The sequence below is a fragment of the Sceloporus undulatus genome, chromosome 6, assembly GCF_019175285.1.
Source record: "Sceloporus undulatus isolate JIND9_A2432 ecotype Alabama chromosome 6, SceUnd_v1.1, whole genome shotgun sequence".
NCBI lineage: Eukaryota > Metazoa > Chordata > Lepidosauria > Squamata > Phrynosomatidae > Sceloporus > Sceloporus undulatus.
The window spans coordinates 89,478,810-89,504,958 of record NC_056527.1 but is presented as its reverse complement, the minus strand read 5'-3'; the positions used below and the strand labels follow the sequence as shown (position 1 = coordinate 89,504,958).

Genomic DNA, 26,149 nt, shown 5'->3' with positions numbered 1-26,149 from the left:
ATGACTAGTTGTGCTCAGAATATTCCAGTAACTGCAGGCAGAAATAAAACCGGTCTTGGCTCTGATGGAAATACTAGGGCTTCTTCTATCTCTTCCAGCCACGACATTTCCTGTGGCTTATTAGATAGAGGCAGTTTGTCCTATCGAAGCTTTGTTGGGGGTAGCTCCCCCTTTGGCTTCCCAAATGGCGAGGGTACTTTTTCAAGTCGCAGTTGTAGTGGTGCATTTATTGGTGGTGGTGGTGGCTGTGGGAGAAGAATGAGTACGGGAAGTTGCCTCATGGGCAGCCATGGTGGTTACCCTCCACTTGGATATGGTGATGGGCTAGTGGAAGTTTGTGCAGGTGGTTTAGGTGGAGTCCCTTTGACCTGTGGCATCATCTTCTCCTCCACCAATGAGAAGGTACTCATGCAGAACCTCAATGACCGTCTGGCCAGTTACATAGACAAAGTGAGATGCTTGGAGGAGGAAAATGCTGCCCTTGAATCCCAGATCAAGGATTTCTATTTCAAGCAAGGGCTTGCTGGTGAACTGAAGGACTACAGCCACTATTACCGACAGATTGAGGAACTTAAAAACCAGGTAGGGGGGCCTAGGACTTGGGGTTATGCCCATAATTGTAAGGGATTGTGGTAGCTGAAGGGGTAGGGAATATGTGACCCTCCAGATGTTGAGGCCAACTCCGATTAGTACCATACATCATGGTCTGTTCTTTGGTGTGATGTGGTTGTAGTCATAATAACTTCTGCACGGTCGTAGGTTTTCCCCTTTGTTTCACACCAGGTAAAGAATGGCCTATAGGATATTTGGGGGGCCCAGCAAATTGTTTGCACCAATAAAGTCCCCTCTGCACATCATCCAAAATAAAAGCAAGCCACCACTGGAATTTGGCAGTGTGAGCAGGTGGGGGGTTGTTTGCTACTGGATTTCATGGTGAACTGCAGGTAGAGAACCAGGAGGGAGAAGCAACAACCATTTAGGAATAATATGACGTCTAATAGAATCTGCCCTGCTCTTGAAAGGTGTATTCATGTTTGTAAATGTGTAAGTGTACAGAGTTCATGGAAGGATTCTTGTGACTGTCTGTGCTCATGCAGTTGGGACAACTATAGAGAAGCACCACCTACATGGCAAAGAATATTCAAATTATCTAAGAGAACTCTTCAACCTTAGACATTTGTATGCATTTCTTCAATCTCTAGGGAATCCAATCCAATGCTCTTCAGATTGATCTTGTGGCTACTCAAAAAAGGGCACTTAGTGCTACCACTCCATCCCCTATGGAACACTGTAGTTCTGTGCCAGAGCCAGCATGGTCTAGTGGTTTGAACGTTGGACTGTGACTCTGGAATCTAGGGTTCAAATCCCGGCTCAGCCATATAAATCCACTCAGTGACCTTTGGCAAGTCACACTCTCTCACCCTCAGAGGATGGCTATGGCAAACCCCCTCTGTAGAAGTGTGCCAAGAAAACTTGGTGATACGGCAGCCTTAGGGTTGCCATAAGCTGGAAATATGAAGGCACACAATAACAACAACCTGTTATTAAACAAAATAATTTAATTTTCTTTGCATGCCTTCCTCCATTTGTTCTTATATATTGTATATGATTATATATGCATTTCTAAATATTTTTCACTGTACTAGTTTGATATATCATGTTAAGCAGTATATTGTTGTTGTGTGTCTTCATGTTGCTTCTGACTTATGGCAACTCCAAGAGGGGCCTATCATGCGGTTTTCTTGGCAATATCTGTTCAAAGTGGATTTTCCCATTGCTTTCCTCTGAGGTTGAGAGATTGTGACTTGCCCAAGGTCACCCAGTAGGTTTACATGACTGAGTGGGGATTCGAGGCTTGGTCTCCAGAGTTATAGTCCAATGCTCAAACCACTACACCAAACTGGCTCTCTAAGCAGTATATAAGTGTTGTTAAATCAGGGGTGTGAAGATGTGGTCCTCCAGAAGATGTTGGAGTCAAATTCCTATCAACTCTAGACAGAGCCAATGGTCAAGAATGATGGGAGTTCTACTCCATCACCATCTGATAGGTCACGTCCTCTACATCTCTGTTAAGTAATTAAAGATTTACCTTAGTGTATTTGAATATTTCCTTTCAAAATCTGTGCTACAATGTGAGACACCTGATAGCATGTTGATGCATGGCTGATAATCAAACCACTGGTTTTAGGTTGTCAGAGAAGGAGTGAGTTTTGACAAAAAGAGCCATAGTAGAAGAGCTTTGGAGTGAGCACTATCACATTTTCTGTCCTTTTCTCAGCTAGTACAGAACTGTGTCGCATTCCATTGTCTTCCACCCATGGTAATTCAGTTGGAAGATCAAAACAGAATCCCCATTGGTCTGTACATTTTTTGAAGTTTATTCATATTTTGTGACTTATTCTGTGCAAAATGTGCTTGTGGTACAAGAAACAGCCTTTGCTCCACTGAAGATAATGCTATTTCCTGTGCTAAAATATGTGAATTTTTCACAGAATAAGTCCTGAAGAGTGAAGATTTTAACCAGTACAGGTTTCTTCTTGTCCTGACACTTGAAAAACAGATCTATCAACCATTCGTGAACATTTTCTGAATGAACACCTTTTGAATGAGTGACATCAAAATCAATGGCTGAGTTTTGGAAGCCAGAATTGTGGAAGGAAAATTCATGGGAAGGAATTTGAGTGGAGAGGGGAATTTACTTGCTTCTTGTGCCTGGGATATAATGTTGTATGCTTCTTCCAGAGGTGCTAAGATGCAACTCTAGCCAGCATAGCCAAGGAAAACGAAAAAGAAAGCTTGGTCCAGCAACATCTGGAGAGCCCCATGTTTTTTATTCCTATGCTAAAGCAAGCTGCAAGTGTCACTTGGTGACTATTGTTTTATTATCAGCATTTAACTTTAAATTATTGTTTTGATTTGTAGTTTATTATAAGATCTCTTGTTGGGTATCCTGTTGACTTTGGTATACATGTTCAGAACTTTGCATCCATTTGATTCCTTTGTCTGTAGTCCAGTTAACAAATGCAGTGGGACATTGGAATGCAGCAGTAGAGTTCTCATATGGTAGCACTGTGCAGACCACTGCAGACTGCATTTTAATGCTTCCTTGCATTAAACCAATCCCTGCAAGCTGAAAATTAGTAGAACAGTGTCTGAGTGGGGATAGGATCTAATTCTTTAAGATGGTTATATATTTGTTTCCTTTTGCTTGCAAGGAGTCATATTGTGGGGTTTCCCCCCACTAACACATGGCAGCTTTAAACAGTGAGGATTTTCTAACTGCAGTCTGGAATGATAGAATCCACTGTAACATCCTATTGTGTTACATCTGTGAATCAGATCTTTTTCTCTCCCAATTCCCTCTTCAGATTATTCGTACCACTTTGGAGAATAATAAGATCCTTCTCAAGATTGACAACCATCGCATGGACCTAGATGACATGAGACAGAAGTATGTATTTCTCTGCACCAGATAACAAATGTCTCCTTCCTTTAAATAATTACTGAAATGTTATAAATCTTCCATATAAATTGCAGAAAACTTTGACTGAGTTGGGGAAGAGCGATAGGTTTTGAGCAAAGACAAAAAGAAAAAAGAAAAAAGGAGGAGATATCAAATAATGATGAAAACAGGCATCATGTCATGTAGAACGAATGGGTCCATACCTATGTCTTCTGGGTCCTTCCAAGTATTTTTTATCCCAGCCAAGCTTCTATGAAAGAGCAATGTGCAGTTCAATTCTGTAATTTATTATAAAAAGGCAAGAAAATCTACTTTTTTGTACACCACGTTTCTGAATCTATGCATTTTTAAACATTTTTAATTTCCCCCAGTACATGAAATTTTGTATAATTGTCACTTGCTATTTGATGTTCTTTTGTTGTCTGTTTTATTGAATCACTTCCTGTATTGCTATGTATTTTATATGTATTATCCTACTAGAGATGCCCCTTCCCCACCACCACTCCCTTCTCCTTCTGTGTCATGTCTTTTTAGATTGTAAGCCCGAGGGCAGGGAACCGTCCAATTAAAAAGATTGTATGTACAGCGCTGTGTAAATTTACAGCGCTTTATAAATAAAGCTTAATAATAATAATAATAATAATAATAATAATAATAATAATAAACATGTTGAACAAAATACTGCACCATAACATTCAGAGAAAAGAGACACCAGAGAGGCAACTTTGTTCCTAATCCACATGTTAGTCTAGAAATGGGAATTAGGTCAGTTTGGACCAAGCAAAATCACCTCCATCATCCATATTCACTTGGAATTATTTTTGATATATTTTAAAAAAAATAATCACACATTTCTTCATATTCAGGATGAAAAGAATATGAGAGTTCTTTAGAGTGGAAAAATGGATGAAACTGGCAGAGTCATCTGTTTAGGCCTAGGGCTTCAATTGCTCAAATCCTTGTGTATTCAGACTTCTTTTTTCGGAGAAACTCTTCATTTTTAATTATGATGTGGCTGGCAGGCATAACATGGTCTTCATCATGCTGGGAATACCTGTTCTTATTTAATTGGGATGGTGCAAATGGAAAAATTCATTTCGGTTAGTTTTCAGAGAATTTACTAAAATTCACAAAACACTCAGTCACTATGCAAAGAAGTGGAACTAAAAGAAACAACAAACCATAAAAAACCTGAGTCAGGAGAAAGCAAAGCTGACAGATTTACCTACTTTTAATTTTAAAGGAAAATTAAATTACCTTTAATTGACATAGGTCTGATGTTTTAGGCAGCAATGTCGTTTCTCTTGCCATGTTTAGTTCTGCTTAATTTGATGTTAAGGGACTCAGAGGTGGAGCAGCAATTGGGACAAGATGTAAGAACCCAAAGCTCTGTTCCAGTATAAATCATAGTAAAATCAGCCTCTAGTCACTTCCATCTATGAGAAAACGCCTCTTAAATCTAATTGTGCATGAACTGTATGACGCAAGTTTTGCCGGCTTACCATGAACTGAATGAAGCAAACATCCTTTTGGCTGTTGGTTCTGTTCCCCTGTTTATTCTCTGTATCATTAAAGACTGAACTCCATTTGAGAGCATAGTATATTACAATGCATTTGCATATGTACCTTAGGATTTGGTTAAACTGTAAAGATTCTTAAAGCCAGCTTAAAACATTTTTTCATTCAACTGTCTTTTCTTATGCCTGTTCTCCAGTCCTTTCCCCAGCACTGACATATTTTGCTCAATTGCTTGTATACGATTATGGTATCTCCCAGCATAAAAGAAAAATGTGTGGTGGGTTTAAATATTTCTTTGTTGCAATTGAGCATACCGGTACTCATTACCCTCAATAACATTACAGTAGGAAAATCTCTAGCATTTGGGTTTTAGTTGCTACACTAAGTATTTTAAGTAAGTCAATTATCCTAATTAATGAACAATCTTAGAGCTCTTTCTTCCTTGGTTGATTTAGGTTTGAAACTGAACGTGGCATCCGTGAAATGAGGGAAGCTGATGTAAATGGATTACACCCTGTTTTGGATGAACTCACTAACTTTAAGGCTGACCTTGAGATTGCGCTTAAGTCTTTGCAAGAGGAACTATGTAGCCTCAAGAAGACCCATGAAAAGGTATATTGTTGATACATCACAATATAACTCACTTCTCTAATCAAATGCAATCATTTGCTTATTGTAGTTTACATGAAACAATATGGGCTGCTTTTTGACTCAGATGTTATAAGGAGGGGAACAGAAGGAGCCTTTTGGACAACGTTACTTAAAATGAAAGGTGAATATGGAAGGATGTCTCACATGAAGGAATGAGAGCACCAATCTAGGTTTCACAACCAAGATGTCCCTGTCCTACGTACACAACCAACCAGATGATAGTGGGAACACACAATAGAACTTCTATGGAAATTCTTAATGGAAAGAGAGGTTCATATAGGATTATGTGATCTTTTAAATATGCCAAACACAATATGTTTAGGGTTTCTGTATTTTTAAAATTTAGATTGGAAACAAACCAGACGGCAGCAAAGATCTAGTAACAATGATATTGGCCTGTTACAGACAGGCCAAAACAAAGCTGCTTCGAGTTACTTTGGAGGTATGGTATTTCAATGATACATGCGTCCTAAGAGTCCAAAGGCCGCACCAAAGCCACACTCCGGTCCTAAGGACTGGAGTGCAGCTTTGGTGAAGCTTCCAGACTCTTAGGACTCATGTATCATTGAAATACCATACCTCCAAAGTGACTTGAAGCAGCTTTATTTTGGCCTGTCTGTAACAGGCCATAATATTCTTCAAATAGTGTGTGTGTGTGTGAATTCTTCAGAAAGTGCATAAACTGTTGATATTAACTATTTCTATCACATGGTATAGTGTTGGCTGATGACACAGGTTTAAACAGATTCTGGACAAATACATGGGGAGCAAGGCTACCAGTGGCTGCTAGTCATGATAACTATACATTGCCTCCAGTGTTAGAGACATTATGCACCTGTATGCAAGTTGCTGGAAAACATTAATGTGAAGATGATGTGTTTAGAGTCTTGGAGTTCATGGAAGTATGAATGTAGGCTCCTCAGATACTTGAAAGATGCTGGCTCTCCACAGTCCCTTCCCTGTTCAAGGCCACTAGCCAACTCTTCTAGCTTTCCTGGACACATGAAAGAAAACATGGGGAGAACTATCTATACCAAGTCTGGTTCATTCTAATAAACCTGGTCTGATCAGGGAATGAATCCGCTACAAACACAGATGAGGGTACAAATCTCCAGTTTGTAAGCTTCCCACACCTGACTGGTTGGCCAATGTTGAACAGAATGCTAGAGTAAGTAGGCCATTGCTCTGATCCAGCAAAGCTCTTCTTACATTTATGGTCTTATGTTCCCACCCTTTAATAATATTTCACAGGAATTAGTTTTTCTGCAAAAACATTTACATGGCATCAATATGGAAGTCAGCATCTGCCCTGGTCCAGATCTGAAGAAAACTTTGAAGGAGATGAGACACAAGTATGAAGCAATGATAGAGTCAAACCGGAAGGAGGTTGAGCAGTGGTATGAAGGCAAGGTAAAGATTGCAGCCCCTTCAGAGGAGTGAAATTTGAAAGAGGGGAACCTGATGGGGGAAGGGGCAAGAACAGCAGTGGTGGTACTGGACTATATATAGTTTCATGCCCATCTTCATGGCTGGTGAGGGCACAATGACCAAATATATCAGTAAATGCAGAATATATTCAGGCAACAAAACTTTCATTTTAAAAAAATATCAGAACATACATTGATGTTTAAGACTAGGCTCTTGTCTGCATGGGTTAAAAGGCCTGTCCCCCACCCCTGTTCTGGCAACATCTTGTTTGGATGACACATGGTCCAAACCCCTTTCAAGTGCAAACAGTCCAAACAATGTCTGGCACATTCAACATCAGAATGAGGGTTTAACACATTTGAAATGAAATTTTAAAAACCTGTCTCATACAGTACTCTAGATCTTCACCAGTTCCCGTGCTGGGATGGCTGCCTGCATGGATGTTGCTGAGCCACTCACCCTTTCCACCACTATCACCATTCGCTTGCTCTAAGGTCAGAAAAAGGTGCCCAGCCAAGTGGTCATCACGAGACAACCTCAGAAGTGAGAGACCCATGGCATCAGGGAATACATTGTGCGAGTCAGCAGATGCTCATGCTTTGTGGAGGTTGTGGCAGCATTGGGGAGCTGCCTTCATAGTATCCTCGTCAGTGCAAGCAAGGCTTAGGATTGCATTTGCATTGCAGAAATAATGCAGTTTGACACCACTTTAACTGCTATGGCTCAATGCTATGGAATTCTAGGATTTGTAGTTTTGTGAGATATTAGCCTTCTTAAGGAGCCCTGGTGGCACAGTGGCTAAATGCCAGTACTTCAGTCACAAGATTTTGAGTGTGATCCCAGGGGCTTCAAGGTTGACTCAGCCTTTAATCCTTTCGTAGGTTGGTAAAATGAGTACCCAGCTTGTTGGGAACAATTGGCTTACAGATTGTAAACCACTTCGAGAGTGCTGAGTTAACTGATAAGTGGTAGAGAAATATAAGTGCCATTGCTATTGCTATTCTATCAGAGAGCTCTTATGTCAAAACAAACTAAAAATCCCAGGATTCCTTTTAGTTGAGCCATGGCATTTAAAGCGGTGTTAAACTGCATTATTTCTGCAGTGCGGATGCAGCCTAAGATAGACACCAAACATTCTGTATGTTCTCCTTCATCAAAAGTATTGTTAATACAAAAGTCAAACATACCTGTCCTGCACAGTGAATAATAAATAAAAGTCCTGGAAATCCTCATGTTTAATGTGTGTTTCAGCTGGTGGAGGTGAACCTGGGAGTCTGCCCCAGTAGTCAGAAAGTTGAAGATGGCAGCCACAAAGTCATGGATCTCAAGCGCCAGCTGCAAGTCTTAGAGATTGATTTACAAGCCCAATGCAATAAGGTAAGGAATACTGGCATTGATAGCATCTTACTGCTGTATCTTGCTGTGTTTTTAGAGAAATCTTTGAGTGAAGAATCCACTGGTAGATCTCAAGGTGATTTGCAATTTTAATAACAGCACCAACCTGATGACTCCTTTCCCCATTAAATTATACTGCTGCAGTGAAGAAAGCTTGGGTAAACCAGGAACAATTTCCTTTTAGAAGGACCGTGAATTCTGTTCATTTCTGGTACTCAGCATATGGACTTGACATGCAGGAGTTTTCAGAGTTCATAGCTAGGATGCTAGTTGCACTTTTTGGAAGGTTATCAAGCACTGGCATGGGAAGGTAGACAAAATCCGATGGCTCCAAGCAACTTGTTTCTCCAGTGTCATACAGTACATCATTTATGGCCACTACACCTATAGTCATTTCCAATCTATCTCCATCACTGACACTGTCATAGTTCCACTGCTGTAATGCATCAACAAGATTCCAGTCTCTTTTCTACTAGGTCCCATCTGGTGGATTTGAAACTCTTTCCACACCTGCTTTAGAGAGTTGAGATTAACTCATGTAGCTGAGTCCTCCAGCTCAATGCTAATCATATCCAATTCTTCTTTAACTTCAACAACACCGTGCCCTTTTTACTTCTTGGAATTTGGTAGTGCTGCTTTTGGGGGATATGGCCAGTGGTGCAGTGGAGCTTGGGCTTACAGGGTTGAAGCTTCAGGGCTTTTTGATCAGCAGCTTCTTTATTTGCATCTTTTCACTTTTCTCAGGCATCCTGCATCCGAACTCCATCCCTAACTATGACTGTGGAGAGCCCAGTGTATTTTAATAAATAAATAAATAGATAGAATGAGTAACCTTTACTTTTTATTGGTCTTATCTTTTCTGATTTCTGCTTAGCTTCTGGTTCAAAAGATATTTCATTCATCAGGCACAGTTAAAGCACTTGACAGTGTTACTTTCTCTCCTCTCTCCTTCTTTGTCACAGAGGGATGCACTGCACATGTCTTTGGCTGAAACAGAATGTCGCTTCCATACCCAGCTTGCCGAAATACAGGAACAGATCTCCTGCGTGGAGCATCAGCTGGCAGAGCTGCATTTGGAAATGGAGAGTCAGGATGGAGAATACAAAGACCTCCTAGATATCAAAAAACGGCTAGAGCAAGAGATTCAGACCTACCGCAGCCTGCTCAAAGAATGGCAGCAAAACCATGAGTAAGTAGGGTGTAGATGGGCCAAAACCCTGACCAGACTTTGCAGTTTCTTTTTCCTCCTTTTCCTGAGGCAGTGGTGTGTGATGGCTTCCATGTCAGTGGAATATCTGAATTTTAAAAGAGATGCCCTAAGTACTGAACATTATCCTCTAAACAGGTTCAGCAGTCTGGACAGCACATTTAAAGTTCATACTAAAGTCTGGAATGACTCCACTATTTCCCCTGCTATGGAAAGCAATAGCTCCCACTGCCCCAAAGAAATGTCTTTCCTTCCTGGGAGTCCTCTTGGCACATTGTTATGAATCATCAGAGGAAGTACTTTTTCTTTTCTTTTTAAAAATATTTTTTATTAAACATAAAACAGCAACCGTACACATGTTTTATCTACATATTTAAAATACACAAACACAAAGGCCCAATCTGCATTGCAGAAATAAAGCAGCTTGACACCACTTTAATTGCCATGACACAATACTGTGGAATTCTAGGATTTGTAGTTTTGTGAAATATTTAGCCTCTCCCATTCAGAGAGCTCTGGTGCCCCTCCAAACTATAAATCCCAGAATTCCATAGCACTGGGCCACTGATGTTAAAGTGATGTAGAACTGTTTTATTTTTTCAGTGTGGCAGCAGCTTAGCTTGCATGTCAGTGGAGGCAGTGAATCCACTCATGTTTTTTACCCATGGTTTAAAGGAACTATCCAAAGTAGTAACCTTTGTCCCCACAACAGATTGAGCACTCTTAGTGGGAGAGGGGACAGTGTTCAATACTCCAGATAGTTTCTTTAAACCATGGGTGAAAGCCATGAGTGGACTCACTGAAGAAATAAAGTTTCATACTGAAACCAATGATTGATTCTTTGCCCCGCCAACATGGACCCTCCCACCCCACTATCTGGGTGGGCAAAGTATGGGCCTCCAGATGTTGTTGGATTTCACCTCTCAGCTTTCCTCTCTCTTAGCTAGGGCTGGTGGGAGTTTTAATCCAACAACATCTGAAAGAATGCACTTTGCCTACCTTTTGTTTCATGATGTAAAGGATATGGGGCCAACATAAGTCTTGTTCACACAGTGCTCCATTAGTGAATCCACTGAAGAGCTTCTTGTGTAATTCATCTGAATTAATTTCTTTGTCACAGAGGAGAAGCAGGAGCCGACCACACTGTTTGACCCAGAGCAGGAAAAATTATTAATTCAAGTCAACGACAGCCACATCAACCTTAGCCATGTTCGTCTCAGGAGTACCAGATGATGTCCATTTCACAATCCATTTTTTTTTACTCTTTCCCATTTTAATTGCACTGATGGATTTGGCCAGTCCTTCCTTTGGTTAATGTTAAATCCAGCATAGCAACTTCGCTCACTAAACAGAAAGATAGGCATCCTAATTCTTGACTCCAGCACTAATCCGTTCTTTGTGGCCCATTTCTACTTTGAAAACAGATGTGTCATTTCTCCAGACACTTTTGTCAACGTTCGGGGGGGAAGGGGGGGACCTTCTCTTGGTGATTTGTCAAGGATTGCTATGAAAAGGTGAACATTTACAAATTTAAGATCTCCCTCGGAAAATACATCTGTCCTGAAGGTATTTCCCTTTGGTCTGAAAACTGAAATGGCTGAAAGTTATGTTGCAGAGAGATCCTATTTTGAAGAGCTACTAGGCTTGAATATAGTCAGATCTTAGTAACTGTACTCCAGGATTGGAATGGAAATCTTCATTATGCCTTGAAGCTGTTGTTTGTGGTGGTGTGTGCCTTCAAGTCAATAGCTGGCTTTTTGTCAGGAAGACTGGAAATAAAATCTCCTTAAAATGTCACACAGACACACACTAAAAGCTGTCTTTAAGTAAGATTTTGTTTGAATTCATGTAACAGTTTATGACTGGAATCCTGTTAGGTAACTATGGTTGTGTTAAAATGGTTAAACAAGCAGTTGTGTTTCCTTAGAAGTTATGTAAGCTTGGTCCCTATTGTTGCCAATTGTTTTGCAAGCATGTATACAGCCATCTCTTAGGGATGTAAGCTGGAATTCGTTTATCACGGTCATAGATGGGGAACCTACAGTTACTCATCCATAACTGATTCATTTTCTTTATCCTTGTGTATTGATCGTGGCACTACTGCAACAATCATGAAAGTCCTCTAATCTGCTTTATTGAGAAGCAGTTGCTGTGAAGCAATGGAGGTCTGTTCTAGTGTTTCCATTCTGCTCTGCTGCCAGCAATCTCCACTGAAAGGAGGAATTGTGACAGTGATTTTGCTTTTGATTGTTGTACCAGAGATTGCTGGAGGAGGTAGGCTGGAAATATCAATATACTGTACCCCAATGAACAGGAAAACAGACCTTCATTGCTTGCAGAATGAGAGTGGGGTTGGGAAAGGAGAGACTACTGAACCTAATAGTTTATCTAGGATCTCAGCCCTTATTCAGAGATTTTAATTCATTCAAATTTAAAATTAATTTTTAGCAATTTTCTTCCTGCCAAAAGAAATTTTTCATTTTAGGCTTTATTTTGCATAAAACTCAAATGTGGGGTCTCTCCCCCCCCCCCCTGGAAACAGCATTTTCTGTGAACGATATAGTATCACTTTACATAAATAACATTTTCTATATAGAAAATGTTGCATCCTGCACCACAAAATACTGTAGTTTGGGACTCATTCTGCACAAAATTTCCACATTTTTTTAGTGCAGAAAACAGCATTTTCTGCTCAGATTTTTCAGCCTCAGCTTCATCATCTTGGCTTCCAGGGAGATTTCAAGTCTGTTCAAGGATCCATTTGTTTGTCTTTTTGGCTCTCCATGGTATTCTCAGTACTCTTCTTCAGCATTACGAACACACAAAAAGTACAAATTTTGTGGTGAACAAATCCTGAACTGAAAAGATTCTTAACAGTCCAGGATTTTCCTGGTCAGGTTTCTTGACTCTTAAGAAATGTGTTTTTCACCATTTTAAAAACATTTTTAAAAACCAGTCCTTTCATCTCTTCCATCTCTCTCATTTTTTATTTGACATGCAATGAATTGTGGGATGTAGTGTAACTAACATTTCTTTATAATTACACTGCACTAAAAGTGCATAGACAGCATGAGCATTTTATTTTTACTTTCAATAGGAAGGATAGGCAACTTGTGATCACTAGATTATAAATCTGGTTCTCAGGTGGTTCTTGCCATAAACCAAAGGTCCTCTTCAAGTGATTGGTTCTGATTCTGTCCTGCTAAGTGTGGAGGGAGAAGGAAATGGAGAAGTGGGTGATAGAGATAGAGTGACTGAAGAGGATGATGGATAACAAGAGGGAGAAAAAAAGATGGTCTTGACTACTTTTGGCTAGTTTTGGCCACCCACTGCTGGCATGCAGCTGACCTCTGAAAGTTGATCCCCTTTTGGGAAGGGACCCTTCTACAATCCCCCCCCCCCCTCTTGTTCTACAGTGTTTACCCACTAATGCATGCTTGTACTAACACAGGCGAAGAATCTAACCACCATTCCTTTCTTCTTCTGTTTTGCTATTATACCCAATGTTTATTAGTTTTTCTATTTTGCTGGAATCACTCTGGGATGCCACTCTGAATTTGTGTAGTCCATTGTTGTAATATAAAACCTCTGCACATGCTTTAGATTCTGAATTGTATACCCAATAAATGAACCAATCTCAGGGAATAAAACACGTGTATGTGTAAATCTCTACAAATTGTTTTTTTGCAAACCTTTGATAGATTAGGAAAAAAAATCATGATGGGAGGGGCATGATTGTATAAGCAGTAACAGGAAAAAAATCATGATGCATGGTGCATGACCGCATAAGTTGTAACAGGAAAAAAAATCATGATGGGTGTAACAGTTTTATTATTTCTCCTTGGTGACATTCATTACACAATGAGTACAATAAAAGAGTCAGTGGGTAGATACATAATTGAAACAATGGAATGCCTTTGTTGATATCCTGGATTGGGAGTTGTTAAGGCTGTCACAGCCAAAACTTCAAAACATCTCTGCTCTCAACTCCAACCAACCTTTAGTTGCTGCATCTCCTCCACGGCAATTTACTGGCCGCTGAAGAGCAGAGGAGCATCTGAGAAGTGTCAGAGAAGGGTGTTCCTATACGTGGATTCTCAAAGATGAGGCATTCTCCAGAACTACCCAGGGATACAGATACTCTAGAGGTCCTTGAGGATGATGTACATACTGCATATCTAGCTATAAGAACATGGGACCAAAACACACTCCACAAACAATCCAGTTTGGGACCGCTTTAACTGCCTTGGCTCAATGCTAGAGAATTCTGGTAACTGTAGTTTTGTGAGGCATTCAGCCTTCTCTGTCAGAGAGCTCTGGATCACAATAAACTACAATCCCCTAGATGGATCATAGTCGAAGGATTCTTTGTTTCTCCATCATCCAGTAAATTGGCATGGGAGGTTACACTAGGGAAAAGATGAGTTGCAAAAGTACTTTGAGCCCTGAACAGGATTGCTAGAGAATTCAAACCTGTGAAACACTCCCCAGAATTACTTCCGTAAGTGTATTTTGGAATTCCACCTTCATAAGTCACTAATAGGATTCCAGCCCTTTGATTGTTCTTACAGGATAAGACCCTAGAGAAAACAGCATCTGAGATTTGCTTTTATAAAGAAATTCCAAAGTTATTCTATCACTCTCTCTTAACAGAGATACAGTCAGCTTATTGGGATACTCCAATATTTTCCCATTTATGCTGAATGCAACACATTGGGGGGAAACCTTTACAGTCCCACTTACATCTAATTGTAACCTAAGTCACTAAAATGAGTGATTGGTCTCTTCTCATTAGTGGATCTGGTCCCTCTATTTCTTACTTCTGATAACTTGTTCGCTTTTAGTTAAGCCAAAAGCTTGTTCGTGTTAATCTTTACAGTGGCTGGTTAATTAGCTCTAATAAAGGCTTGGCTAATTGCAAATGGTCCTGAAAGGCAACTCAGTCAGTTCTGGAAAATGAAGGTGATGCTCACATGAGAAACCACATTTAAACAGACACTGCAAAATGACAGGCTGCCTTCGTCTTGTAGTTTGGATTGTCATCCCTCCTACAAAAAAGTCCCATAAAACTGCCTCACTCAAGACTAGTTCCAACATAGCAATTTTGTGTGTTAATAAGCACTATAATAATAATTGTTATTCCAGTTGGTGCAAAGAGGGCAGAGCAGAGAGATATTGCTTCCTTGGCGTTGTCCATCAGGAGGAAATGTGCTGTAGTATCCATCTAGTATAAAGTGACAACCAAACCCAGCATTGTTTAAGCTTCCTTGTTTGTCAGGATAATTCTTCAAAATTAGGGGTGGGAGGTCAACGTTGGACTCTTGCCATCCCATCAAGGGCTGCTGCTGAAAACATCTGGTGGTGGCTCTTAAGGTTCCTACCACTGCAGCTGCTCCGCAAAAGAAGGGCAACCACCACAGAGTGGGAGAGCAGAGCATCTCCTTCCCTTCAGAGAGGGAAAGAAAAGGCAATTTCAAGCCTCTTACTCTTCTGTCCTAGAGTTCTTGATCTTTAAAAGGGAACTTGACTTGCCATCCTTTCAATAGATGAAAAGACACCTTTCATGACAAGTTCTTAGAATCCTCTAGCCAGCCGACATGGTTCCTAGTTACTCTGGCTGTGGGATTCTGGATACTATAGTAATCTTTCTAAGGTTTGACTAGCCAACACAGCCACCTTGCAAGAGATGCGGTATTGCCCATGTTTACAGCTTAGTGTAACATTGTGAAGTCAATGGCTTTCATGGTCGGCATCCATAGTTTTGTGTGTGTGTGTGTGTGGGGGGGCGGGGAGTTGGGCTATGTGGCCATGTTCTAGAAAAGTTTATTCCTGACATTTCGCCAGCAAAAACCCCACAAAAAAACTATTAGTGTAACATTATTTAAACAATAATGCAGTAAATCCACTTGGACCTAATATTTTGAACATATTACTGGAGGCACCTGAAGTAAGAGAGTCACCAAACAGTGAACAGAAAATTGGACACAAGTATGTGAAACAACCACATTACAAAGGAGTTGATTTTCTTTCTATCAACTTTTTTCACTGTCCAGTTCTCAACATCTGTAGACTGTGATGGGGAATGCAATGGCTTGGATTACTCTCAAAGAGAGGAAGACCACATGCCAGATGGTTAGACTTGATCAGGCAGGCCACGGGTCTGAGCCTACAGGACCTGAGCAGAGAAGCTGAGGACAGAGGGTCTTGAAGAGGTCTCATCCACAGATTCACCATAAGTCAATGTTAACTCATGAGCAGTTAACAACAACAACAACAACAACAACAACAACAGGATGAACCAACAACATTCCCAGGGATGCCGGGAGCAAAAGTTCAGAAATGCTAAGGCATTCTAGAGCTTTGTTGACATGTTTCAATACACTCAATGGGTCTACTCTAGATGCAGATAAGCAATAGGATTCACACCAAAGGCATTATCCCTCTTACATGTGTTAGTTCACCCTGTTTGGGTATACAATCTGAATAGGTGTCAGTAGAAATTTATTGTTAAAAGCTAAAAGCCGTCACAATATAAAATATATCCAAACAGTAAATACAAAAACAGAGTTTAAAAAAAAAGCATAAAAATCACCAAAACCAACATGGTAAAGTTAATAAAAGAGATCCATCAACAAAAGGCCAATGATACATCATAAAAGATAAAATAATATCACCATAAAACTAGACTGGAACTAGCCATCATTCCCATCAAGAAAGCTAATTCTAATCTTGCTAGCAGCTAAACCAAATTTTACTACCATGGAAGTAACAAATGCATTGTTGCCATCCAAAAGGACACACGTCTGCTGAAAGCAAGTTCTACCGGAAAGGGATTTCAAAATACAGTCAAGAAACCTTTGTCTAGGAGATTTATACAGAGGGCAATGTAGAAGGGAATGTTCTATATTCTCCACTTCCCCAGTTTTGCAGATACATAGTCTTAAATGGACAGGAGTGTTGTTATATCTGCCTGAACAATCTGAATAGGACTAACGTTTTACTTCAGGCCCAAGAAGGAAAGTTTGAGAGATTGGGGGCTTGTCTTCACTGGCCAGAATACTCTGGGCTGCCCCTGCAGTGTTCTGATCCTGAATTCCCTCCATTCTCAGTGCTCTTGTAGTGATGATAGTGATGGCAGGTGCCTTCCACATAATCCCAATTTGTTGCCTGGCACCCCCACTGGGTCACATGAAGTGCCTAGCCATATTATTGTCACTGGGCTCCTTCTTATGACCTGGTGGCTCAAAGGGACTGCATAGAGAGGCAGCTGCTTGTTGCTGCAAAAAGAGCCAAAAACCTGGAGCAACAGGTAAGGTTTTTACATTTGAGTTAAGGGGAGGAAAAGCTAAATCAAGTGCAGATGTCATGAAGACAATCCACACTCGATTCAGGGTTTTGGCCCTGTGTGTTATAAACAGGACAAGCTTGGAGCGAATTTTAAGTAAATAACCCATGTAGAGAAGCCGAGGGAGTTCCTGGATCAGTGAAGTCTGGAATCTAAGGCCAGAGCCTGGAAAAGTTACTTTTGAAGACTATAGTTCCCAGAACCTTCTACCTAAATGCTAGCTGGTGGGTTCTGGAAGCTGTAATCCCCCAACAGAAGTTATCCAGGCTCTGCCCAAAACAAACATTTGGAGCAGTAGAATTTACTTCTTGAGAAGAAAGCAGTGAAATATCTGTGTAACTGCCTCCTGGGGCCCTGTCTAGCACCAATTTGTTCTGTGTGAAAGCATTGTTTGGGACTAAACAATGTTTTAATTTTAGTCTTAAAGTAAGACTAACATGAATTCCTTTTGAGAGAAAGAAAATAGACTGACTGGAGCCTAGCAACTCACATTGATTAAAAATGTATGAGAGACTGTCTTTATTAAAAGCAAAAATTACAGTCTCAATGTCTTCAAGGATGTACTACACATTTTGAACTGTAAGGAATTCGTGAATTAAATAAACATACAATATAGAATTAAAATTTAATGTGTCTCTCTTTGTGTCTGACACATGCAAGCAAATTAAAAGACCACATGCATTATTGTCCGCATGTTAATTTCTCCCTTCACACTATCTGCTTAATACATCAAAGACATAGAAAAAGCCTTCATCAGAGAGTGCCTCTTAGGCATTATGCAAATATTGCAAATTAATTACAACAGGCAATAAGATATGAATGATGTTGAACAAGCTTTGCACACTTGGTAAAGTCGCCATTATGAAATCAATGCACTTCTCAGAGGCATATGTCTATGTTTGGAGTGAAAGAACTTCTGAGCTATTCTATGCTGCAGGTGGGACCTGCAACACAATATGGGAGTGTAAAATGATTCCATTCAAGTTTCTGGCAAGCCAGCTATGCTGTCTTCCAGGATATTATGTTATATTTCCCCTCCTTCAGCCACCCTCCCTACAATCAGTCAGATGTTTAATGTATTCTGTACCAAGAGAGTACGGACAGCTCTCTTTGGTAGGGTTGAGGTAATGATTCCTCCTTAGGGTTCCTCTCTGGAAAGGTTTTTGGGTATTTCTGCAACCTTTACAGCCTATTTGTGGGTGGGTGGAAGAATGACATCTCCCTGTTGGAAGTAAAGGAGGTATAGTCACACATAAAACCATCAGATCTTCATTTGAAGTGCTTGCTTGGAGCTGCTTCACTTGCTGCTACAGTCTTGCTTCTCTGCTGTCTTATCCACATGGAGAAGGAAGGGGTGCATCTGCACATCACATTTAGGACTTTATCACACTATGTTTGTAAGGCACCACAATCACATTAGTCTAAGAAATGTAAACATACTGGATTGGGGACAGTCATTATTCCACAGCTCTTCCAAATTGCCATGGTACTGCTTCTGTCCCAGCCTGTGTCTTCCAAGATCCAGACTCTCTAGCCTTGACTCTCTGCCCTATGTCCTTCCCAGCATACTTTTAGGTCTGCATTTATTTTAATTTTTATCACCATAATCATGCAATCCATTAAGTAAAAAGGAAAGAAAAGAAATTAGAAAAAAGAAAAAAAGCTGCTTGGAAGCATGGGCAAGGGAGGAGAGGGGGAGAGCAATGGTGGTCTCTGAGGTCACCTTCTTGTCCCTGCTGAGGTTTGAAAGGTTAGTTCCAGTAGGGAATGAATCCAGGGAGTGGCTAGCTGTAAGAACCTAAGAATGAGACTGTGGTGGTTATGATAATGGTGAAGCTCAAATGTGCAGGACAGATTCCATTTCTTTCCATGGTGGAGTGGCTCAAAAATGGTGTAGAAATGTGCCAAAGAATGGCAAAAACTGTGAAGGGGGCTTATCCAAGGAGAACGTGGTGTGGCACCAGTGTATCACTGCCAGAGCCCCCATGATGCTCTTTGCACTCTAAGAAGACCCCATTAGCCTTTCCAATTCATTCCAGCAGATGGTGTGAAAGTATAGGGCAGGGACTGAAGGTAGGGCAGGCATTGGGAGCCACCCCTTATTGACTGGTGGCCTGTGGCCATTCCCTTGGCAGGCCTATGGTTGTTATGACAGTATGTGAAATGGATGGAGAGGAGAAAGGTTGAATGAAGAGAGAAGAAAGGCAGAGGAGGAGGAGGAGGAAGAAAGACAGATGGACATATAAAGAAGACATTTGGACACAAAGGATATATAGAGGAAAGAGATTGAGATAGGAGGTGGGAGAGAGGGAGGATGGAGGAGAGGTATGGAAAGTATGGAGGGAAAGAAAGATACTATCACTTACAAATGGTTTCTTCGATAGAGGTTGAAGCTAAAGGTGGTTCCCCATCGTGCTTAAGTTGCATTGTCCCAAGAAAGTAGAAAACAGAGTAAGAGACTGGGATGTTGTGTCTGAGATGTTTTATGCAGGCTGTTTGTTAGGCAATTCCATCAAGGGGACATTGCAATAAAAATACATTATGCAAATACCTGTCTTCCCTTACAGCCACTCCTCAAGACCAATTATAGTTCTTGGAGTCTCCCCTCCTTGCCCAGAGGAGCAAGAGGACCTTTCATCCATAATTTTATTTTACTAATGGTTGATCTTTGCTGAGCTTGGAAAATGACTTGAGTGCTTTCCTGAGGGGAGGGTTAGGCAACAGCAGGTGCAAGGACTCATTGGGAGAGTTTCTTTTCCTACAGAGATTTCCGTCTAGGATTGCGTACAGGCCACTAAATTGTTTCTGTGCTGCACCCATCCAAGATGTTAAATGCAGATTGAAGAACCTTAACATTTTTGTGTGCGTGACTTTTGTTAGCTAACCTATAAACCTAGAGCTAGTCTATCTGCTGTGCAAACCAGAAAACTGGCTTTAGTGGTTACTATAAAAAGAAAGGTTTTGGGTCTCAGACATATCCAGACCAAAAAGAACCCGGAAAAACTGGGTTCTTTTTGGCACGCAGGGACAATATCATCAGTGCACCATTGGTCAAGACACAAGCGCAGTGTCCGGAGGTGCGAATGTGACGCCGCACTTGAATCATCCATGCACATCATATATGGATGGCATCATGTAAAGATGGTGCCATCCATACATGTTAGGGCTCCAGAATGTGCGGATGCTGTGTGCTCCGGAACCCTAAAATTGGACCCAGGCCGCCATAAGGCGGCAGTCTGTACTGGGCCATAGTTTGCTTATATCAATGCAATCTCAGATTTTGTGATTTTTGCATTATCATGAGCAATAGTCTCAACATGCATTGTGATACTCACAATCATCAGTGCATGATGTTCCCAATCTGTGGCTAGCTGTCCACCAACCATTATACACAGGAGCCAATTTTCAACTAGTTTTTTCAGTATTGTGGCAAATCCTGAGGCCCAAGTGTTTAGTGGTTGCACACAGCCAGTTAGGTATGATGTGAAATAAATGTATAGTCTCCACTGTAATGAAATGAAACATGTTTGGCATTAGAGTTGTCTGCCACTGGGTCTGCATACCCTCCCAACATTTCACAGATGAAAACCAGGACACCTGTGGTCAAGGAAGCTCAGAGTGTGGATAAGATGACAAAAGTTTTTAATGCATGCACTAGTTAGGAGTGGAAGTAGCAGTTTGTTTTTGCCTGAGTCTACTGAGAAGGGCAAGATTCTGTTCATTCCTCTCCTTTCCTTCCTGCTGTGTTCAATGAGTGCAAACTACTTTTGTGCTTTGAACTCATTTTACAATTGAAGTAAACTAAGTATGAAGGGGGAAAGTGGGAAGAGGAGAAATTGGGCCATTTAAAAAGCATCAGAAAAGTGAGATGACAAGAAGGAGCTTGTTAGATGGACTTTAAAACTGTTTCAAGCCTCCCAGGCTGGAGCTGAGATGCGGGATGGAGGGATTATCGCGTGCTAAATCACCACCTAATCACTGCCCGCCATCAGCCTGGGTCCCAGCTGTGCTCCGCCAGCACTTTTTCGAAGCCGGAAAGCTTCCGACTTCGAAAAAGTGCTGGCGGAGCATGGCTGGGATCTAGCTTGCAACCAAATTAATAGTGGGTGGCAATTTAACATGCGATAATCCTCGGCTCCATCCTGTGTTCTGGCTCCGGTCTGGGATACTTGAGCTGGTTTTAAAGTCCATTTGATAAGCTCTGTAGATTAACTGGGAGTGTCCCTGCCAAATCATGACAGTTGGAGCATGTGGAATAGTAATTGATTATTTTCTATAACAGAGCTTGGGAAAAATAATCACCTTTTTGGCCTACAACTCTCAGAATCCAGAACTTTGTGATTCCACATTGATGGAAGAGAGTCTGTGAACTCTGAGTCCAAAAGTACTTTTCCTAAGCTTTAAGCACCACAGCAACCAGCTTTCTTTCACTGGTATCGTTTGGCTTCTAGTGCCACATTGTTATGTTAGATTTTTAATATGAAGGTGGAGCACAAGATACCCTATAGAGCTATGTAAGAGCATTAGGCCCAACTTAACCCCCCCCTCCCCCAAAATACCAATTACAGCTAATAGCTGCTTTGTATCCACAAAGAATGAGTGGCTTTTTGTGCATTTGGGAGGAGAAAAGGTCAGCCTGTGCTTTAAGAAATACTTAAAAAGCTAGCATCACTTTGGGTGTGTCAACAGCATTCTGAACCTTCTTGTCACATTATCTGTCAGATTCCAGGATTGTTTCTGGTGTCTTGTGTCCACTTCACACAAGGAAGATAGTGGCGTTGTTTGCAAGAACCAAGCAAAACATTTTCCACTGTCCAAAATCCTCTCGGCAGGCAGTCTTAACAATGCAAGGACCAACCTCTTGTTCTGGATGCTTCCGGAATATTCTGGCCCATATGGACATGGCCAGTATCCCTCGTCTTCTTCTTCTTTTGTATATTGGCTGCATACCACCCAAGGTCCTTTTAAATGTGACTTCTTCTCATGACCTCCCCATTTTTATTTCAATAGAAATTGTATAAAACATTTATAAAATTATACAGTAAAATTGTATATATAAAACTTCCATACAAATCTTATTTCTAAAGAAATTGTAGACTGTGCTCATAATATGGCTTGGAATGGCTAAATAACAAGAACAAGAACAACTTTATTTATACTCTATCTTTTCCCCAAAGTGTAAATTGGTAAGTAGCTTACCAATTTGTAAGTGGCTTACAAATCAAAACAATCACAGTACAGATAAAAACATTCAAAGGTTCGACATTAAAGAAGAATTAAACAATTAACAAGATTTAAAAAATGGAACATAAAAAAGATAAAAAGTAGTTTAAAGCATTAACATTTAAAACAATACAGCACCCTCTTGAATGCATTGCAATCAATGGGTAGTGAGACCAAATGCTAGTCAATGGGGTTAGCCAATATCATAGTCAATTTGATTCCCTTTAGTTCAGTATCAATAGTCAATACCATGGTTAATATCACATGACTTAAAATAAATCATGTACATTTAAGGTTCATTTATATCTAAAAGTAAGGTGATTAATAATTCATTATTTATGACCCTGGATTTGATGTTAATGAGCAGATTTTAAAAAATGTTATTAATGAAGAATTAATTTTAATTAATGCCAGGGAACTTTTAATCTATTTTACATAAATGTAGCTAATTTTATGAATTTTAACTTTTTTTTTATTCCCCTCACCTAACAAGTATAGCTCTCATCTCAAGTGAGGATATTCCCAGCTCCTCTTTGCCCATCCCCGGCCTCATCTGCACTGCAGATTTAATGTAGTTTGACACTGCTTTAACAGTCATGGTTCAGTGCTATAGAATTCTGGGATTTTTAACTTACTCTGTCAGAAAAACTGGTGCCACAACACAGTACAAATCCTTAGATTCCTTAGTACTAAGCCATGGCAATTAAAGTGTTGTTAAACTGTATCATCTCTGCAGTGCAGATGCAGCCCCTGATCTAGAGTATACCAGTTTAAATCAACTAGAATTAAATTTGTCTGACTTAAGTCCCACTGATTTTGTGGATTGCTTTGACTATGACTAAATATGGATTCACCCCATTATAGCTGGTGATGAACCCTAGAGACATCATGCACGTATACATAAATATGTATGAATGAGGAGCCAAATTAATTATGAGGTTAATTATGTGAATGCAATGTACATTCATGTTTTTTTAACAGTGGAAATTGTAGCTGCATGGAGGCCTGAGCAGCTGATGAGCAGGGAGGTATTTTCTCTTGTAGACAAAGTCTGGGATGGTTGCTATTTAACAATATGAAAAATATGTACATGAATTGTGTTAAAGCTATTAACTGACCCTGAGATGGAAATATCTTTGCAAGTATATGTATATCACATTAGTGCATTATTCAGGAAACTTATTAATGCTACCATGAAATGTGAAAGATTCACTTAGAAAGGAGAGCGAATGTTCTTCATCCAAATGAACTCAGACTGGCTGAAGAAAGAATGAAGCATATTTCCGCTACCATGTGGACCCTTTCTACAGAGGATGGGGACAAGCTCAGGGCCAAAGTTTCCCCTGGAGACTTTAATTTTGGGTAGATGGTTATCCATTTCTACCGACAATGCCCAAAGAACTGGTGCCACATCATTTCCACTCGGCCAGTCTCTGAGAAATAAGTTGCTGCTCAGGTGCTGACTGTATCACATGAAGCAACAGGAAAATAAGAACTGCTCTTGGCAAAACTCTAAAGTGGCTACTTTTAGCCCACCATCCCTGATCTAGACTATACCAGTTTCATTAGGATAGATATTTGTCTGACTTAAGTCCTAGAGTTATCATAGATTTCCATACACTTCCAAGAAAGCTGATAAAAGCCTTATTTAGAGTAGTGTCATTGAATCAATGAGATTTACATTGGCTCGCCATTCAACAGCCAAATCAATTGGATCTACTCCAAGGCTAAGCTGCCATTTTTATGGATATATTTTTTTGTCTACCTGTAATGAGAATAAATCCTGGATGGCTAGCAAAAGATTTATTTGGTGTTGCTTTTGCCATTTAAGCAACCATAAAAGAATAGTCAACATGGCTGTTTTATTTGGGGAAGATGGGCAAGTGTGTGTATGTAACTAGGGTCTTTTAACACTACACAATGAAAGCACTATGAGTCCATCTTAAATGCCATGGTAAAATGTTGTGGGACCCTCAGGTTTGTAGCCTGGTGGATGTTACCATGGCAGCTAAAGTGGAATGATAGTGCTATACTTGTGCATTGTGAAAAGGCCCCTGGAACTGAAATAAAATTCTTGAATTAAAAAAGGTGTGATGTAACTTGAACCTTTAAGTTGTATCTGCAACTCAGACTAGAACATAGTGATAAACTAGATGGTTGTTCACACCAAAAAAAAACCTGGCAACTTCAAAAATGTGGAATTCAAATTGAAACATCTTCTGGGGTTCTGGTTGCTTATCTTGAAATCTGAACATCTGCATATAAGGATGAGAATCATCCCCAAGAGCATCAGGTTATCATCTTCTTCAGGATGTTTCAGTTGTTTTCACAACCTTAACTGCTCAGGTATAAAATAAAGCCTGCCTTCACCGGGAGAAATAGACAATAGCTTGAAAATCTATACTGTATATTCATAAATTCAGCATGGCGCAGGAAAAGGAGGATAGATGTCTTTACTGTCATCTTTCTGATGGCTGTAGGAAATGAAGACTGGATTAGAGTGCTTTGGTGTCATCTAGTATATATGGAGACAGGAAGGGATGAGAGAAGGATGGACACTTAGAACACCCCTCTGCCAAAGTTCACAGAAAACTGAAAGCTTGCTATTGCTGAGAGTGACACTACTATTAAACTAAGGTAGAGATGTAATCCTGCGTATGTCTATTCAGAAGTAGATTGGCATAATGTTGTGTAATGGGAGGTTGTGTCATTGGAATGTACTTACCCAGGTATGTTTCTTTAGGACCACAGGCTGAGAAATATTATTTCATCTACAGATATATGTATATGTATGCATGATTTCAGTTATGGCAGATAGATTGGAGTCTTTGCAAGGTCAGGTCTAGCCAGTGGATCAGCAGGCAGCCGGGCAGGAATGGAATCAGAACTACCTGAATAGTTGGCAAGCAGGTAGGACGGATAAGCTCAGGCTGAGCTTCCAATGTTGGTAGAAAACAGGTAACAAGCCATAATCTACAGCTGCTCTCACAGTGCAGAATTAATACAATTTGACACCCCTTTAACTGATATGCCTCCATCCTATGAAATCCTGGGATTTACAGTTTGTCATGGTACCAGAGCACTCAGACAGAGAAGGCTAAATGTCTCACCAGGCTACATATCCCAGAATTCCATCACATTCAACCGTGATAGTTAAAGCAGTGTCAAACTACATTGATTTTGCAGTGTAGATGCAGCCTAAAACAAAGATAGGCAATACATAAGCTCTCCTCTTGTTACTCAGTTATGATGTTGTAAAGTAGATTTAGGAGAGTGTAATGGCGTTGTATTCTCAATTGAGATTGTGGTGCTATTCTCATGACTACAAATGCCCCAGAAGCCCACCTTAAATGTCAGTCAGCCATTCATAGCTATGGAGATCTGTGTTGCTACTTAGCAGGACAGTACAGGTTGACATGGTCAGCTTCTTCATGCCAGCAAGTGTAGCTTTGGGGAGCAGAAGTGGGGAACTTTGCAGGAATGTATTACGATTTTTCATCGCAACCTCTCTCACCAGCAGGAAAGGGTTAGTCACAACATCCTGCATCATCCTGCTCAGCAGCAGAACAAGCTTCAGTTGTTCCAGGTGGCTGGCTGGCTTTTAATGTGGATTTCATAGGTTGGATGTGGAGTTAAAGCACAGATACAACATGTTTGATGCAGGATCTCAGCTATAGTCTGCAGAAGGCATGAATCTTCTTTTCCACACCCTATAGTCACACCCTACCACTGAATTTACTGCTGTTTCACCAAATTTTGGTGCAAGAACAGCAAAATGTTGGAATTTTCTTATAAAACAATATGCATGGATAGTCCTTGACAGCAAGTTTGAGTACCGTACAAGCTACTAGGATACAGTAACTCCCTGTGAATTTAATAGAGGCTATTGCAAGCCCACACCCCTTGAAGTTGCCCACCC

The 26,149-nt window shown here is 40.4% G+C and overlaps 1 protein-coding gene across 1 annotated transcript; it reads left to right on the top strand.

Annotated features, from left to right (window-relative positions):
• LOC121933649 (keratin, type I cytoskeletal 19-like) lies at positions 1-9,648 on the top strand. Its single transcript, XM_042473632.1, has 6 exons — positions 1-582; positions 3,369-3,451; positions 5,437-5,593; positions 6,884-7,042; positions 8,312-8,437; positions 9,418-9,648. Exons 1-6 carry the CDS (start codon positions 1-3, stop codon positions 9,646-9,648), a joined length of 1,338 nt encoding a protein of 445 aa, XP_042329566.1.
• The last annotated feature ends 16,501 nt before the right edge of the window (positions 9,649-26,149 follow it).

Coding starts and splice junctions, on each gene's coding strand:
- LOC121933649 (XM_042473632.1), top strand. CDS start 1: ATGACTAGTTGTGCTCAGAATATTCCAGTAACTGCAGGCAGAAATAAA. Junction 583..3,368: donor TTGAGGAACTTAAAAACCAG/GTAGGGGGGCCT, acceptor TTCCCTCTTCAG/ATTATTCGTACCACTTTGGA. Junction 7,043..8,311: donor AGCAGTGGTATGAAGGCAAG/GTAAAGATTGCA, acceptor TGTGTGTTTCAG/CTGGTGGAGGTGAACCTGGG.